This window comes from Protopterus annectens, chromosome 7.part1, assembly GCF_019279795.1.
Source record: "Protopterus annectens isolate FY-2018-M chromosome 7.part1, PAN1.0, whole genome shotgun sequence".
Lineage (NCBI taxonomy): Eukaryota > Metazoa > Chordata > Ceratodontiformes > Protopteridae > Protopterus > Protopterus annectens.
In genome coordinates, this window is record NC_056740.1 from 450911696 (window position 1) to 450927263 (window position 15568).

At 43.6% G+C, this 15568-nt stretch overlaps 1 protein-coding gene across 2 annotated transcripts in view; it reads left to right on the forward strand.

Annotated features, from left to right (window-relative positions):
• Positions 1-14763, forward strand: part of SHISA5 (shisa family member 5) — a 766277-nt gene extending 751514 nt beyond the window's left edge. For both annotated transcript variants that reach the window (XM_044078913.1, XM_044078914.1), the window contains one exon: positions 14095-14763. In XM_044078913.1, the coding sequence (XP_043934848.1) occupies positions 14095-14198 (104 nt within the window). In that variant the 3' untranslated portion in view covers positions 14199-14763. The remainder of the gene's footprint in view (positions 1-14094) is intronic.
• Positions 14764-15568: the final 805 nt, after the last annotated feature.

A 15568-nucleotide genomic window follows, 5' to 3' on the forward strand; every position in this document is an offset into this window, starting at 1 on the left:
ACACTGGACCCTAACCAATTCGTCTTTGTTAAGGGCAGATTTTGCCTCTTAAACCTAGTTGATTTCTTTAAAACAGTTACCAAAGCCATAGATGAGGGCAAGGTAGTCCACACAGCCAACCTGGACCTCGCAAAAGCCTTTGACACAATACCCCACTCGGGCATCATAAATAAGCTTACCAGCTTAAATATCAACCCCTATATCACAAGATGGGTTGCAAACTGGCTCAGAGATAGAACCCACATGGTCAGAATCACAGGTGCCATGTCCGAATCCAAACCAGTTACAAGTGGCATCCCACAGGGCTCAGTTCTGGGACCTCTCTTGTTCGGTATATACTTCTCTGAGGTTCAGGCTAACATGGCGGGATTATGGCTGACCAAGTTCACAGATGACTGCAAACTGGGGGCCATAATCGAATTTCCAGCTGACACAAGCATCCTTCAAAAGAGTCTCACAGAGACGGATGCTTGGTGCCAGAGCCACGGCCTCAAGCTAAATGCTAAAAAGTGCATAGTCATCCCCTTTGGGAAAAACAAGGTGCCCACAAATTACCACATAAGTGGTAATCCATTAAGTACGGAAGAAGTAATTAGAGATTTGGGGACCAACGCAGATAGTAATCTCTCCTTTGATAATCACGTTGCCAAAGTGGTTAGAAAGACCTTCTATATAGCCCACCTTATCATGAAAGGGTTCACATCTAGATCAAGAGAGGTCATTGTGCCCCTCTACTCGTCGCTCATCAGGCCCATAATTGAATACAATGCCCCTTTTGGGATGTACCTTACCCGACACCTGCAGCAACTGGAGAGACCCCAAAAATACCTCACCAAGAGGATCATGGGCTACAAACAGATGTCCTATGCAGCTCGACTAAAGAAACTCCAGCTCTACTCAGTTGCTTACCGCCTACTCAGAGGCAATCTATGCCTGACGTACAAAGCCATGTCAAACCCATAATTAATGGACATGCTCCACCTCAAAAAATCCAAGTCCCTTAGAGCTACATGCTGCAGGGACCTAAACCTCAGCACAAAAATAAATAGGACATGCTGGAGGGACAGATTCATTTCCCAGAGGCTCCCCTCACTCTGGAATAGAATCCCAATTCATGTTAGACATAGCCCCTCGCTGACCCTCTTCAAGTGAAACCTGGACGCGTGGATGGGAAATTGCAAATTCACCCCTGGGATCTCTTCTGTGTCCCTGCTAGACAGAGGCACAGTAAACTAATCTTAAAAGGGTACCTTCTGTGACCTACTTTACAGAGGCACAGTAGGCTAATCTAATAGGGAGGTGGAAGCCAAATACACTCTGGCTAGGCTTATAAATGCCCTAGGGCAGATAGCCTAGTATCTACCTATGAACCTAAGTACTTCATTGCTAACAAAGCAGTCACAAAGGAATAACACAATAAGTGCAAGGAAGTGAGCAGTCCAGATTTGTTTTTTTTCCTTTTCCCCCCTTTCTTATCGTCCTGTAGAGGTAGTTCTGGTTGAGAGGTACTGCCAGATAGCAAAAAGAAGAGCTGCACTAATGTGGCGCATACTGTCCCATCGTCACTATAATAGGAACAGTTCAAGCATCGTCACTGTAGTAGGAACAGTTCAAGCATCGTCACTGTAGTAGGAACAGTTCAAGGAGCTAGTGAAATAGCTTCCACAGATGAACGTATTGGCTATCTCAGGAATAAAAATAGCATTCGGGTAAACTGAGTTTCCAAGAAACAGAAATCTTGTTGTTGAGCAACATGAAATTCACATAGCACAAGTATTTGGAACTCCATTCCATGACAGCAGTTACTGAAGCAAGTAACTCACTTCAAGTTGCACTAACCAGTACATCAGAGACTTCTTTCCTGGCTGAAACTCTTAACTTTGCATGAAGCAGGCCAGCAGGGACTTTTCCTTCTGTTGAATTTTCAGTCTGTCTTGTTTCACCATACCTAATTTTAAATGTGTATGTTATTATCATATCCTTCTTCCAGAGTATTTATTTTATTTATTTATTTAACATTTGTTTACTGGGAAAGTCTAACTTGTAATGAAGCCAGTTTTCAGCGGAGGCCTGAGGAGAAACGCTCCAGATGCATGTCTTTATAACAAGGGAGGAAACCGGAGCACCCAGAGAAAACCCACACAAACGCAGGGAGGACATGCAGACTCCAGAAGGCTCTCCAGCCAAAAATCGAACCGGAGAGCTTCTTGCTGTGAGGCAACAAAACTACCATTGCACCACTGCGCCATCCAGAGTAACTAACAATCGGGGTAGCACTTTCAGGGACAGTTCAAGTTCAGTAGGTGAAATACCTGCAGTTGTCTACCCAGCCTCATGGCTTATCCCACCATAGATAAGGAACGAGACCTGGTTCAAGGCAGCAGAAAGCACCCCTGCACCACCAGGATATAACTCATTCCACACCTTTCGGCCCCAGAACTTGGACCGAAGCTCCAAAGGCAGTGGCGTTTCCATATTCATAAAGAATGTACATCTCCTCCATACTGGGAGCCCAATATAATGCATCGGAGTTACTTCAGGTACAGCTAACACTGGATAAGACAGTGATTCAGGTCATAGCCTGGTATAGGACTCCAACTATGTCCCAAGACTCACAACCCACGATCCTAAGCACCCTGGAGAATATTGGGGTCCAACCTAACACTCTCATACTGAGCGACTTCAACTACCCCTCCATTAACTGGGCAAACTACTCATGTACCAATGTACTTCCCAACGTTTCCTGAAATTCATTAATTCCAATGCCCTGGACTAGCTCGTTCTGACCCCCACTAGAGGTAGCAACATCCTTGACCTGGTCATTACTAACATGGGCGACTGTTGCTGTACACCAATAGTCAATCCTTCCTGGTTAGATCCGACCAAAAACTAATCACCTTGGAAATCCACCCCCCCCCCACCGCAAAAGTAACCACCATGAAAAACATCTCCAAAGCTAACTTTGAGCCCCTAAAAACAGAGGTGGTTAACTTCACAGCACCCATGCAAATGGAGATCAGTTGCATGACTGCCAAATCATACACCAGTGCACTGTACGAACACGTACACAAATTCATGGATTTCGCCATACCCAACAGAACCAAGATGCTCTCCTCCAAAAAAAGGAAGCCAATCTAGTGGACCCTGCCATAAACAAACTCTACAACAGAAGGAGGAAACTGATGCAGAATAAGATGAAGTCCCAAGAGTGGAAAAACTCCATCATCAGCCTCAACAAAAAGTTGAGATCCCTCATCAAATCCTCTAAAGCTAGCTATGAAAACAGAATTGCAGCAGATAGTAAAGAAAACCACAAGCCCTTCTACAGTTATGTGGAGAATCTCCATGGCAATATCCAGATTTGCTCTGAGCTACTGCACAATGGCACCTCCTATACCAAGCCAACAGATATTGCCAATATACTGGCCAACAGATTCAGTGCCAACTTTACCCCCCCCCCAAAGGACCAGTTATAATACCAGTAGATTGCCAGGCAGCCAGTATTACTGCTGTACAGGTTAAAACAGCACTGTCCAAGGGTAAGAATACAGCTTCCATGGGACCTGACAAAATCCCTGGCTGTGTTCTACATGTACTACAGAGTGAACTGGCACCTCACCTGTGTGTCCCTTTTCAGTCACAGCCTCACCTCAGGCTTTGTCCGTAATGAATGGCGCACTGCTGTAGTCATCCCTCTCCACAAAGGAGGAGCAACTACAGACCCTGGGAAGTATCGCCTCATTAGCCTGACAAGTCTGATATGCAAAGCTGTGGAACGCATCATCATGGACCTAATAAACAAGGATCTTGGGAATCTCCAAACTCTGGATCCCACACAGTTTGGTTTTGTGAAGGGTAGATCATGCCTGCTCAACTTGGTCGACTTACTTGAGTCAGTCACCAGAGCTGTGGGTGAAGGCAAGGTGGTTCATACAGCCTACCTTGATCTGGCCAAGGCCTTTGATACCATTCCCCACTCAGGAATCCTAGAAAAACTCACTAAGCTAGGCATCAACCCCTATATCACTAGGTGGATTGCAAATTGGCTCACAGAACCAACAGTGTGAAAGTAGCTAGCTCCAAGTCAGACTGCTGACCAGTCACGAGTGGAGTCTCACAGGGATCGGTCCTGGGTCCTCTTCTGTTTGGTATCTACTTCTCAGAAGTCCAGGCCAACACTAAGGGACTCTGGCTGACAATGTTTGCAGATGATTGCAAGTTGGGAGCCATTATTAACTCCCCAAGTGATATTGACATCCTACAGAAAGGTCTCACTGAGACCAACGACTGATGTCAGAACCATGGCCTTAAGCTCATTGCCAGAAAATGTGTCGTCATCCCCTTTGAGAAAAACCCCAGTTCCCATTAATTACCACATCGATGGTAGTCCACTAAACACAGAAGGCGTTATAAGAGATCTGGGAACACAGGTTGACAGCAACCTCTTTTTTGATCACCACATTGCCACTGTGGACAGAAAGGCTTTCTATGTGGCACATCTCATTACTAAGGGTTTTGCATCCAGGAAGAAAGAGGTCATTGTCTTCCTCTACTCTTCCCTCATTAGGCCAGTCATCGAGTACAATGCCCCATTTGGAATGTACCTCAGTAGACCCCTGCAACAACTGGAGAGGCCATAAAAGTACCTCACAAAGAGGTTCCTAGGCCTTATACACTTGTCCTATATGGACAGACTCAAAAAACTCCCAACTATTCTCTGTCTCATATCACCTACTAAGAGGCAATCTCTGTTTGACTTAAAAAGCCACGTCTGACACAGCTCTGTTAGAAATGTTACATCTAAATAAATCCCAATCCCTCTGCACCGCACACTCGAGAGACATCAGCCTCATTACCACAATCAATAGAATGTGCTGGAGAGACAGGTTCATAACCCAGACACTGCCCATGCTATGGAATAGACTTCCCATACTTGTCAAACAGAGCACCTCGCTGGCCCTCTTCAAGAGAAATCTTGATGAGTGGATGGGAAATAGAAAGTTTACCCCAGGGATTACTCTAGTGGCTCTACTCAACAGAGACCCTGGGAACTAGGGTCGGGTGGCACGATGCCAGGGTAATCCTATGGGCTAGGCTTGTAAATGCTCCAGGGCCATTAGCCTAGTACACACCTATGAACCTGTACTGCAGCAGTGATCCTGTTATTTGAACATCTGCTCTTAATCATAAGTGTAATCACACAGCTGAACTTCAGTACTTAAAAAAAAAAATTAAAACTTGATCATTAACTAATATAGATTGTTAGGTGAACAGTCTGATGAAGGCAGAATGGCAGGCCCTCTTATTTACAGAATACAGTCAAACTGGTGTTAAGGCACACATAACTCAAAAAAAGGTCTTTTAGTTCCTAAGCACAAATGTCTCTTTCAGTGCATTGTGACTCAGGTTACCTAGATGCCCAGGGGCTCTTGGAGTACCTAGGAGAAAGGAATTCCATACTCAGGGCCTCTTGAAGTACCAAAGACAAAGGAATTCCATGCCTAGAGGCTCTTGGAGTACCGAGGAGAAAGGAATTCCATGCCAAGGGGTTCTTAGAGGACTGAGGACAAAGGAATTCCATGCCCAGGGGCTCTTGGAGTACCAAGGGCAAAGGTATTGAATGTCAGCTTCCTGATTTCATGCTCATCTTTTTACTATTAGAATAATTGCACAGCCCATTTGCCACCACAGCACATTTTTAGAATGTTATTTTCTCTGTCTCTAGCTTGTCTAGTTCTTCCTCCCTTGTGTGAGGATCAAAGTAGTCCATCATTCAGGTAACCGTCAGGGGTTTTTGACGTGATGACCCAAGTCTATGCCCCAGGTATGCACAGGGACATGTCTGCTACCATATAGTGACCCTGGAAAGAAAGCTACTGCTTATAGCAGTTTGGCACAACCAAGACCATGTCTCTCACCAGCACACCTGCACACTGCTCACCTGCACACCTGCACACTGCTCACCTGCACACCTGCACACTGCTCACCTGCACACTGCTCACCTGCACACCAGCATACTGCTCACCAGCACACCTGCATACTGCTTACCATGCTCACACTTCACCATTGATTTGGTAATGCGGCAGACAAAAGTAGAAACAATTTTGCGGTCAAAACAACATGACATAAATTACAAAAATCTTAACTGGCAGTGGAAACGAGCAAAAGCAGCTGAAGTGACCAGGAAATCTACTTCTGCAAGACTGGATCCGTTAAGAGACGTGCATTCAAGAAAGAGGAAACCGTTTTAAAACCAGTGCAACATGTGATTAGGTGACAGCTTTAGGTGACTTGTACATTGGCAAAGGTAAAAGGAATGATGTGGAGAACCCATGTAGAATGTCGTCACATGTACTAGGTTTGAGAGTGCTGTGAAACTAAGTAGATGGCTTGTGCATTAGCTGGAAGGAAGGTTTTGGGAAGCTTCTTTCTGCGGAAAGTGCAATGAGTACCATTGTGCTGAAGGCTTGCCTTATGGATTCAGTGCTCTTCTGGATGATTGGTTGTGACAGAACAGTAAAGAAAGGGAACAGAATTAACTTCTATAAAGATAACATGGGACAACAGTGAGTGGTAGGAAAATCAGTTTAACCACAGACTTGAAAAGCTAGCCATTTAGTTTGAAAGGGCATATCTGTGAGCCATTGGGAAGTGCATGGTCCTACTTATGGGCAGCAATAAGTTGGGTATAGTTTATAAGGGTTGTGAAGATCTACTTATCCACTTTAATATATATGAGCAGGACACATATGTGGGGCTAATAATCTCAGGTGGAGGAGTCACCAGGGGCAGAGGGATGGTGCAACAGTAGACGCTTACAGGGTGCTGACTGTGTCTCCCAAAGTAAGAGGTAAAATTGGGCAGGTCTCCCACTCTATTTGCTGGTCACATGACATGGGTCTTACTGCCTGTGTTTCTGGTAGTCACATGACATGGGTCTTACTGCATCTGTTTCTGGTGGCCACATGACATGGGATTACTGCATCTGTTTGTGGTGGCCACATGACTTGGGTCTTACTGCATCTGTTTCTGGTGTTCACATGACATAGGTTATACCGCATTTGTTTCTGGTAGTCACATGACATGGGTCTTACCGCATCTGTTTCTGGTAGCTGTACAGGAAGAGGGAAGTGAACAATGTTAGATGGGATGTTGTGGAAGGTTACAAGGGCAGTGAAAAGGATGAAACTAGTGACATGCTGCTTGCCAGACCATGGCCTGGAAGGCATAGAGTGTTTAAAGCATTTTTCACCCGCCATGTACTTCATGAGATAGAAATAATAGACCACTACAGGATGGATGGGATACCATGGAGCAAATAGTAAAATTGGAGAACATAATAGTGACTAGTTCAGCTGAGGATGTACAGACTAAAGATTTGGGTCCACAAAATTATTCAGGGGACTTGTGAAGAAATAGAACTGTTAAGAAAGTACAGTGGATAGGAGATGGCCTCATCTGCAAATGAGAGAAGACTTCTTAGCTGTGAGGAAGTACTTTTGCACACAAGAAGTGATGACAAGTGGATTGAAATCCCAGAATGTTTGCTGACGTGTCTTCTGAGGCATTCAAGAGGAAGGAGGGACGAGTGCAGCATAATGGCTACACCTGTGAAGTGTTCGGTATGTTTACTTCTGTAGATGGAGGTCTGTATGAATGTGTGTAAGCCAGTTATACTTACCTAATATGTAGACACGTGCGTATGTATACACGTGTGCACATACTTGTGGGAGGTTGATATGTGAGCCACAGCCACATATGTATGTATGTGCATATGTATACAGTTATGCACTCAACTCTGCATGACAAATATTTGAGCCACAGCCTCTGATCTTCTTTGCTTACCTTCACAAAATAGTACTGATTTGATCTCATTTTAGGAGCATTGGTCCATTAGGAGTACTGTTTTGTAGGATGTCCCAGCCTGAATATTTACCAGGCGTTACTTATTAACCCCCTCCACATCTCTCAGGTAAAATCGCTTCAGAAACATTCCCTCCTTGGCTGGATCCACATCAGAGTAAGATGAAGCAACGTGTTAATACTGTATTACCAGTCATAGGAGAAGACATTATTTTCAGGTCAGTCCCTGTTCCCTTCCTCCGTCTCCTTATGAGGGTAGGTGCATAGTTCAGACTCTACTGAAGCAAGAAAGTTCATCTGTTTTTGACACAATAAACATTTAAACTGAAATCTTCTTACACAACGTTATCTTGTCCAGTTGGATGTCAGAGCTGTGGACTTGGATGTCGAATGCTGTTTTTCATCCATTTGCTAAAAACGTCAAGTTGGGCCTTGGACAACGTGACTCCCACAAATGTAGTTACCGGTTTTTTACTGGGTGTGAGTGAAATATGACCACAGTGGTTTGACCTACATGAAAAACCCTCGAAGGATCACAGAGAAGTTCAATATTCAGGTTAGTGCTTTCGAAAACTTGACGTCAAATGAGAGCGGTCATTCTCGGAGTTCATCAAGTCTTTTTTTCTGTTTTCCCAAGTCACTTGTCAGTGGTGGGTCTTTGTCTTAGTCAGGACCTAATCCTAGAGACTTATCTTTCTCAGAGAATTATCCTTGATGCCCTGACATTTTTGAGTTACGTAACCTTCAACTTTTACAACCTACTGCCTGCAAATAAACATCAGAGCCACTTCCTAACCACTAGAAAGTGTGTGCGCATGTCTCTCTTGCAAGAGGTCAGTTTGATGCAAGTCAAACCCCAAAGAGTTTCATCAGGTGTTTCTGTTTATTAATACTAGCTGTAGGTAGATAATAAGAAATGCAACTTGGGGAAGAGTGGATGGATTGTACAATTCAGATAATATAAACTACTACTTAAAACTGCCCTTTTTATGTGCACCTTCATCAGCCTTATTTTAATAGGCATAACGCTTTATATAAAAGCTTTCAGCTGCACTATTTTTCACTCCATATGCAGAAATGCCCAGTAGAAACAAAGCTGGTAGCAGGCATTGTATTACATTAAGGCATTTTTGTATTGGAGGCGAGCTTAGCCATCAGTGACATTGTATTGCTGCTTGTAGTTGCTTTTTATATGTGTGGAAGAGCACAACTTACAACTCTTCATAAGTTGTCAGCAGATGTTTTACATTAAACATTTTGAAATGCAGTTTGCTAAGGCTGTGAGTGCATGTGTGTGTGTGTGTGTGTATGCATGTGTGTGTGCGTGCAACTGTGTGCGTGTGTGAATACATGTTTCTGCGTGTGTCCTCGTGTCTTAAGTGTCTGTGGGTTTGTGGTCATGTGTGTGTGTGTGTGTGTGTGTGTGTGTGTGTGTGTGTGTGTGTATCCACAAATGTATGTACTCATTAGAGGCAGGTGTTGTCTCTCACTCAGTTTAATCACTTTTCACTGAGATAGCAATTACCATATTATGCCATCTCCAAGAAGCAAAGGTAAGACAGGTGGACTCTAGTTACGATGGCGCAGAGGTGTAGCGGTAGCATTGTCACCTCATAGCAAGAGGTTCTCTGGTTCGATTCTCAGCTGGGGTGCCTTCTGTGTGGAGTCTGCATGTCCTCCCTGCATTCTTGTGTTTCCACCGGGTGCTCCGGTTTCCTCCCACGTTACAAAGACATGTGTCTGGAGCATTTCTCCCTGGGCCTCCGCTGAAAATTGGCTTCATTCCAAGTCGGACTTTTCCGGTTAACAAATGTTAAGTAACTGTTAAATAAAATAAATAAATAAATAAATAAAACAGTTACCCGAGACTGACCACTTCACTTGTAGGGAAGTGGGCAGAGTAGTCAGGACAAGACAATTTGCTGTAGGTAGGCGGCGCAGTGGTGCAGCGGTTAATGCTGTCTCCTCACAGCAAGAGGTTCTCCGGTTCGATTCTTGGCTGGGGTGCCTTCTTTGTGGAGTTTGCATGTTCTCCCTGTGTTCGGCGTGGGTTTCCTCTGGGTACTCTGGTTTCCTCCCACATTCTAAAGACATGCTTCTGGAGCATTTCTCCCCGGGCCTCTGCTGAAAACAGGATCTGTGGAGCCTAGTCGGACTTTCCCGGTCAACAAATGTTAAATAAATAAATAAATAAATAAATAAAATAAATAAATTTGTGTTTCATAGCCTTTCTGTGTTTACAGTGTTCATTTAATTCATGTAGTTTGCTTGATACTAACAGTAGCAGTAATAGGGCTGCACAGGAGAGCATCACTCATTTGCTCTCCATGTGGATTCTCTGTCACAATTAGTGTATTAAAATGTGAACTTTATTGTTTATTTATTTATTTAGTTTGGATTTGTCAGCCATGTAGGTGAGTTGGTCCAATGACCCTTTTAAGCTGTGACCCAGACAAAAGGCAAACACACACTGTATGATAACAATGTAAAATGAACAGGAACCTTCCAACATTCAAGGATTACTAACATAAATTGGATGTACATGAAGACAATACAACATTAACAGACATTGTGTGTGTGTGTGTGTGTGTGTGTGTGTGTGTGTGTGTGTGTGTGTGTGTGTGTCTATAGCTGGCCTTAGGCATAGGGCGCCGCTCTACTGAGGGTGCTTTTCCAGTATTTATTTGCTGTAGGTAGACCAAGATGGAGGCACCAGATGGTGTGATGGGGGGCAGTGTGGAACACTTTTGCCAAGGACACCAGATGACCTAAGGCCGCTTGTGTGTGTGTGTGTGTGTGTGTGTGTGTGTGTGTGTGTGTGTGTGTGTGCGCATGCGTATGTGTGAGCGTGACTGTGTGTGTGCGCGTGTGCATGTGTGTGTACGTGCGTGTGTGTGTGTGTGTGTGTGTGCATGCGTGTGCATCTATCTGTGTGTGTGTCTGTGTGTGTGTGTATGTGTGTGTGTCCTGCCTGCCTTGCCTGTGGACTACTTAAGAGTGCATGTATTGTAAATATTTTTGTGAGGGGTTTCTCTTGCTGCAGCTTGATGCTGTTGACTCTCCTGCTTCTATAACCACCACCACCACTGTTAATGTCATTACTTCTCCCTACCAGTGCCTGTGATGGCATGGTCGAGTGGGAAGGAGATTTCGGGTCTGCGAAGGTGGGAAGTACAGAGGAGCCAGGTCACGTATAGCACCACATACTCTGATAGTGACAGGGCTTTTTTTTATATTCCCTAATGATTCCCAGTGTGCAGGACTGTGTTATGATGATCCCGCCACTACCACCAATATGTGACGTCCCCACACTGGGCCAGTAATCAAGGAGCCTGAATCCCTACCACTGGCACTGGAGAGGGGTGTGCACTTGGAATACAAATGGATTCACTCAGTATTTCCAGATGCAGACATCTCTGCATCAAGCACAATTTCCCTTAAGAGCACACAGGGAACACTGTCAGTCCAGGATCTGAATCATTTTGTCTCCCTGCATGTCCCCAGTAAGACTCCGCACTGGTACAGCTGTAGAGTTAGGTCCTCTGCCAAGTGTCCAAACCAAGTCCTCCAGCACCCTCTCTTTGAAACCAGTGCTTCATGTCCCTGCTGCAAGTTGCTAACACACACATGCACACACATACACATTCACACACACACGCACACACATGCACACATACATACACACACACACACACACACACACACACACACACACACACACACACACACACACACACACACACACACACACACACACACCTGGGGAAGGTTGGCACAGGTTTACTAGCTATGCCCCCATTTGCCTAGACTATAAGGTAGTTATCACCATCACCTGGCACTACAACGCCAGCTACTGAAGGCTCTTCCAAGGGTACCCAACTATTCTGAGTGAATTTAATATTAATACAAATGGTAATGTTGACCAAACAGCCAGGTTTCAGGAGTGGCCACAGTGTCACCAATAGATCTAAGTACTCTCAAAGGTTAAAATATTCGCTAAAGGACCAGTCACAATGAAAGGTTTACATATATTTAATAATAATAACAAGACAATATGAAATATCTGTTTACAGTAAACACTAGAGTTTCAGTCACAGGGAATATTAAAAATAACACCGATGGAAAATTTCACACAGTTATAGAAAAACAGTATTTAGCTAGTCTCACTATATTTTCCTAACTAATCTAAAGAGCATTACTGTTCCCTAGTTAAGTTACTTCTTGAATAGAGCAAGGCAAGATAATTTGGGTGAGTGTTCCTTGTTGTCAGATCCAAGAGAGAATGCAGAATGCTGAGAGGAATTTCCTACTAATATGTAAATATTATTTTAGAGTTGATTACACAATGACATCACATCTGACTCACACTCACCAACACTAGAAGCTGAGATGATTTTAGCACCTACATGTTACCATACACACAGACAGAGCTTTGCTCAGATGTGGGGCAGCTGCTGGATGTCATAAAACCATTTCACTCCTCCTACAGGAGCTGCAACCTATTCTCTAGCACAAATATAGTTTCTCTGGCTTCCTTCAAAACTGTGGCATAACATTTTTATGGCTTAACCCATAAAGTAATTTAATTTCATACATATTTCAAAGTTTTCTGCAGTTGTGTTGTAATTAACTTCTGCTCTGCCAGTATCCTCTTTGGAAACATATACATTTTATTTAGTTACAGTAGAACATGCATATTTCTTTGCTTTCCAGCAGGAAGCACTGTTGAGACATTTTAACACAAGCAACTTTTCAAGTACATTTTTAAACACAAGCATCTGTACAAATCACTTTGATACACGAAAGACATTCCAGCTAGCTGTGCTGGCATACGTTATACACCCACTGCCCACGTCTCTTGGCATGGCTGGCAGTGCCTCCTATCATCACATCTGTCATCACGATTGGCTGTGCAGTGGCCTTTGAGGTTGATCCCCCTGCTTACATGGTGGTACACCCCTTCAGTGCTCACATACCTGTCTTGGAATTTGCCTTTTTCTTGTCACTACTCCCAGTGCATCCACAAGAAAATGTAACTGGGGCACCCCCCCCCCCAGCACACCAGCACACTACCAATTTCTTCCATCAGGATGGACCAGCTGGCATCAGCCACTGACTATTACTCATCCTGCCAGGCTTCTCAGGTCTCTGAGTCACTAATTAGTGGCAGGTCTTCTGTGTCATAGTCTGGACTTTATCCTGAATCACTAATGAGTTGCGAGTCTTCTGTGTCATAGTTAGGATATTGTCCCTAAGTAGCTATTCCATGACAGATCTTCTGTATCATAGTCACTACCTTATCCCCAAGCCACCAATCCATGGCTAGATTTCTGTATCATAATCACTTTCTTATTCCCAAGCCACCAATCCATGGCTAGACTTCTGTATCATAGTCACTACCTTATTCCCAAGCCAACAATCCATGGTGGGACTTCTGTATCATAGTCACTACCTTATCCCCAGGCCACCAGTCCATGGCGGGACATCTGTATCATAGACAGGACTTTATCCCAGAGTCACTAATCAATGGCAGATCTTCTCTGTCATAGTCTGCACTTTATTCTTCCAGCCACTGACTATTACTCATCCTGCCAGGCTTCTCAGGTCTCTGAGTCACTAATTAGTGGCAGGTATTCTGTGTCATAGTCTGGACTTTATCCTGAATCACTAATGAGTTGCGAGTCTTCATTGTCATAGTTAGGATCTTGTCCCTAAGTAGCTATTCCGTGACAGATCTTCTGTATCATAGTCACTACCTTATCCCCAAGCCACCAATCCATGGCTGGATTTCTGTATCATAGTCACTTTCTTATTCCCAAGCCAACAATCCATGGTGGGACTTCTGTATCATAGTCACTACCTTATCCCCAGGCCACCAGTCCATGGCGGGACATCTGTATCATAGACAGGACTTTATCCCAGAGTCACTAATCAATGGCGGATCTTCTGTGTCATAGTCTGCACTTTATTCTTCCATGCCACAGACCAGCAGCATATTGTGAAGTTCTGCTTTGTGTGATTTTTCTTAGTTGGGCATGTGTGAGTAAACATCTTTTCCTAGTTGTGACAGTAAATGGGCTGTTTTCATACTTGCCAAAATAAGTAGGTGAACATGCATAACAAATTTAGGAGTATATTGTTAAATGTCTTTACTATCAACTAGACAGGATATCATCTTACAGCCATAGTAACAGAAAGCTTATTAACTGTTGCATTTTTTCACTCTTCCAGATACCTCTGGATTGCCATACCCAACTGCACCTAATAACCCAAATGCAGCTGTTCCACCTCCATACAATCCTGCCTACATGGAGCCGCAAAAATCTGCCTACTGAAACCACCTTTAGTTACTTCATTCGGAACCTCTCATTTTTGTTGAGCATGTTCACTGCCTGCCTTTTTTAAAATACTTGGAAAAAAATATTTTACAGATGTTTGTTCTCGAATGTTGTGATCTGTTTTACATCACTAAAACATGAAAGTGGCCTTGGAAACAAAACTGGAAAATGTCTTTCAAAGGAAATGAAGACTTTCTACTGGAATAACTTTGTGTTCCTATGGAAAGACTTGCTCTGACCTCTGCAGTCGTCAAAATTGTTTAAGTGGAAATACTGTGGTCTCAAGGGAGCATACATCTCAGTTGTCAGCATTTAGTGGTGCAATACTGTTCGGGGGTGGAGGCACTTATCTGGGGATGGGCGTAAATCTGTATTTTTTAGTAATTTCCAACAAGTTTTCATAAGTGTTATACCTTTTTTCTTTTGTGTAACATTTTTGTTAGTTTGAGCTAATCCAGTTGTAAAGCAAATACATAAACTAAAGAAAATGTTCTGTGTTGTGCTGTGAAGCATAAATCAGCTTTAAATTTACTCAAGAAAATACAGAAATGCAGGGTTCTGATCTTGGGAAAGATTGTTAATTTTGCACTCTCTTCTGATTTAGTGTTTTGAATCTGTATGTGTAGAGGAAAAGTAACTTTTTTGTAGAGTGTCGAGAAAAAGTGAAATCTGTAGTCTTTGATGATATAATGTCTTGTGTGTGCAGATGGTTTGTGCGCATGCTTAGAGGTGCGTCCTGGCACATGTCCACATTTTTAGTTGATCTTGCAAGTTCATTACCAGTAATTCTGTGACTACCAATGGCTGGATATTTGGGTTCGTTTAAATTACTAGTCAGCAAAGTAAGTATTAATTTTGTCTTCATTTAACAAAAAGTTGTGCGGTCATCAAGTGACTTTTGCTGACATATTCTTTTGAGACAACATAACGACACACAGATGGGATGCACAGATTTATTTAATGTCTCATGCAGGTTAGATGGGAGTTGCATTATTTATTGCTGTTTATTGCACATAGTATTTAGATACTCTTGCCTGAATTCCTGATAATATCTGCAGCAGAGCGCACTTTCATTAAGAAGTGGTACACTGGTGTGTGTGTTGCCATGTCTTTGTACTTTTCTACTATTAACTGACCTAGTCTGGAATATTTACACACATTTGCTGATTTGTAGAAATGGGACTTTATTTCCCAGACTTCCTGCGTACTACTGGATGGCACACTGGTGCAGCGGTAGCGCTGTCACCTCACAGCAAGAGGTTCTCTGGTTTGATTCTCGGCTGCAGTGCCTTCTGTCCGGAGTGTCTGTGTCCTCCCTGCGTTCATGTGGGTTTCCTCCCACATCACAAAGACATGCATCTGGAGCA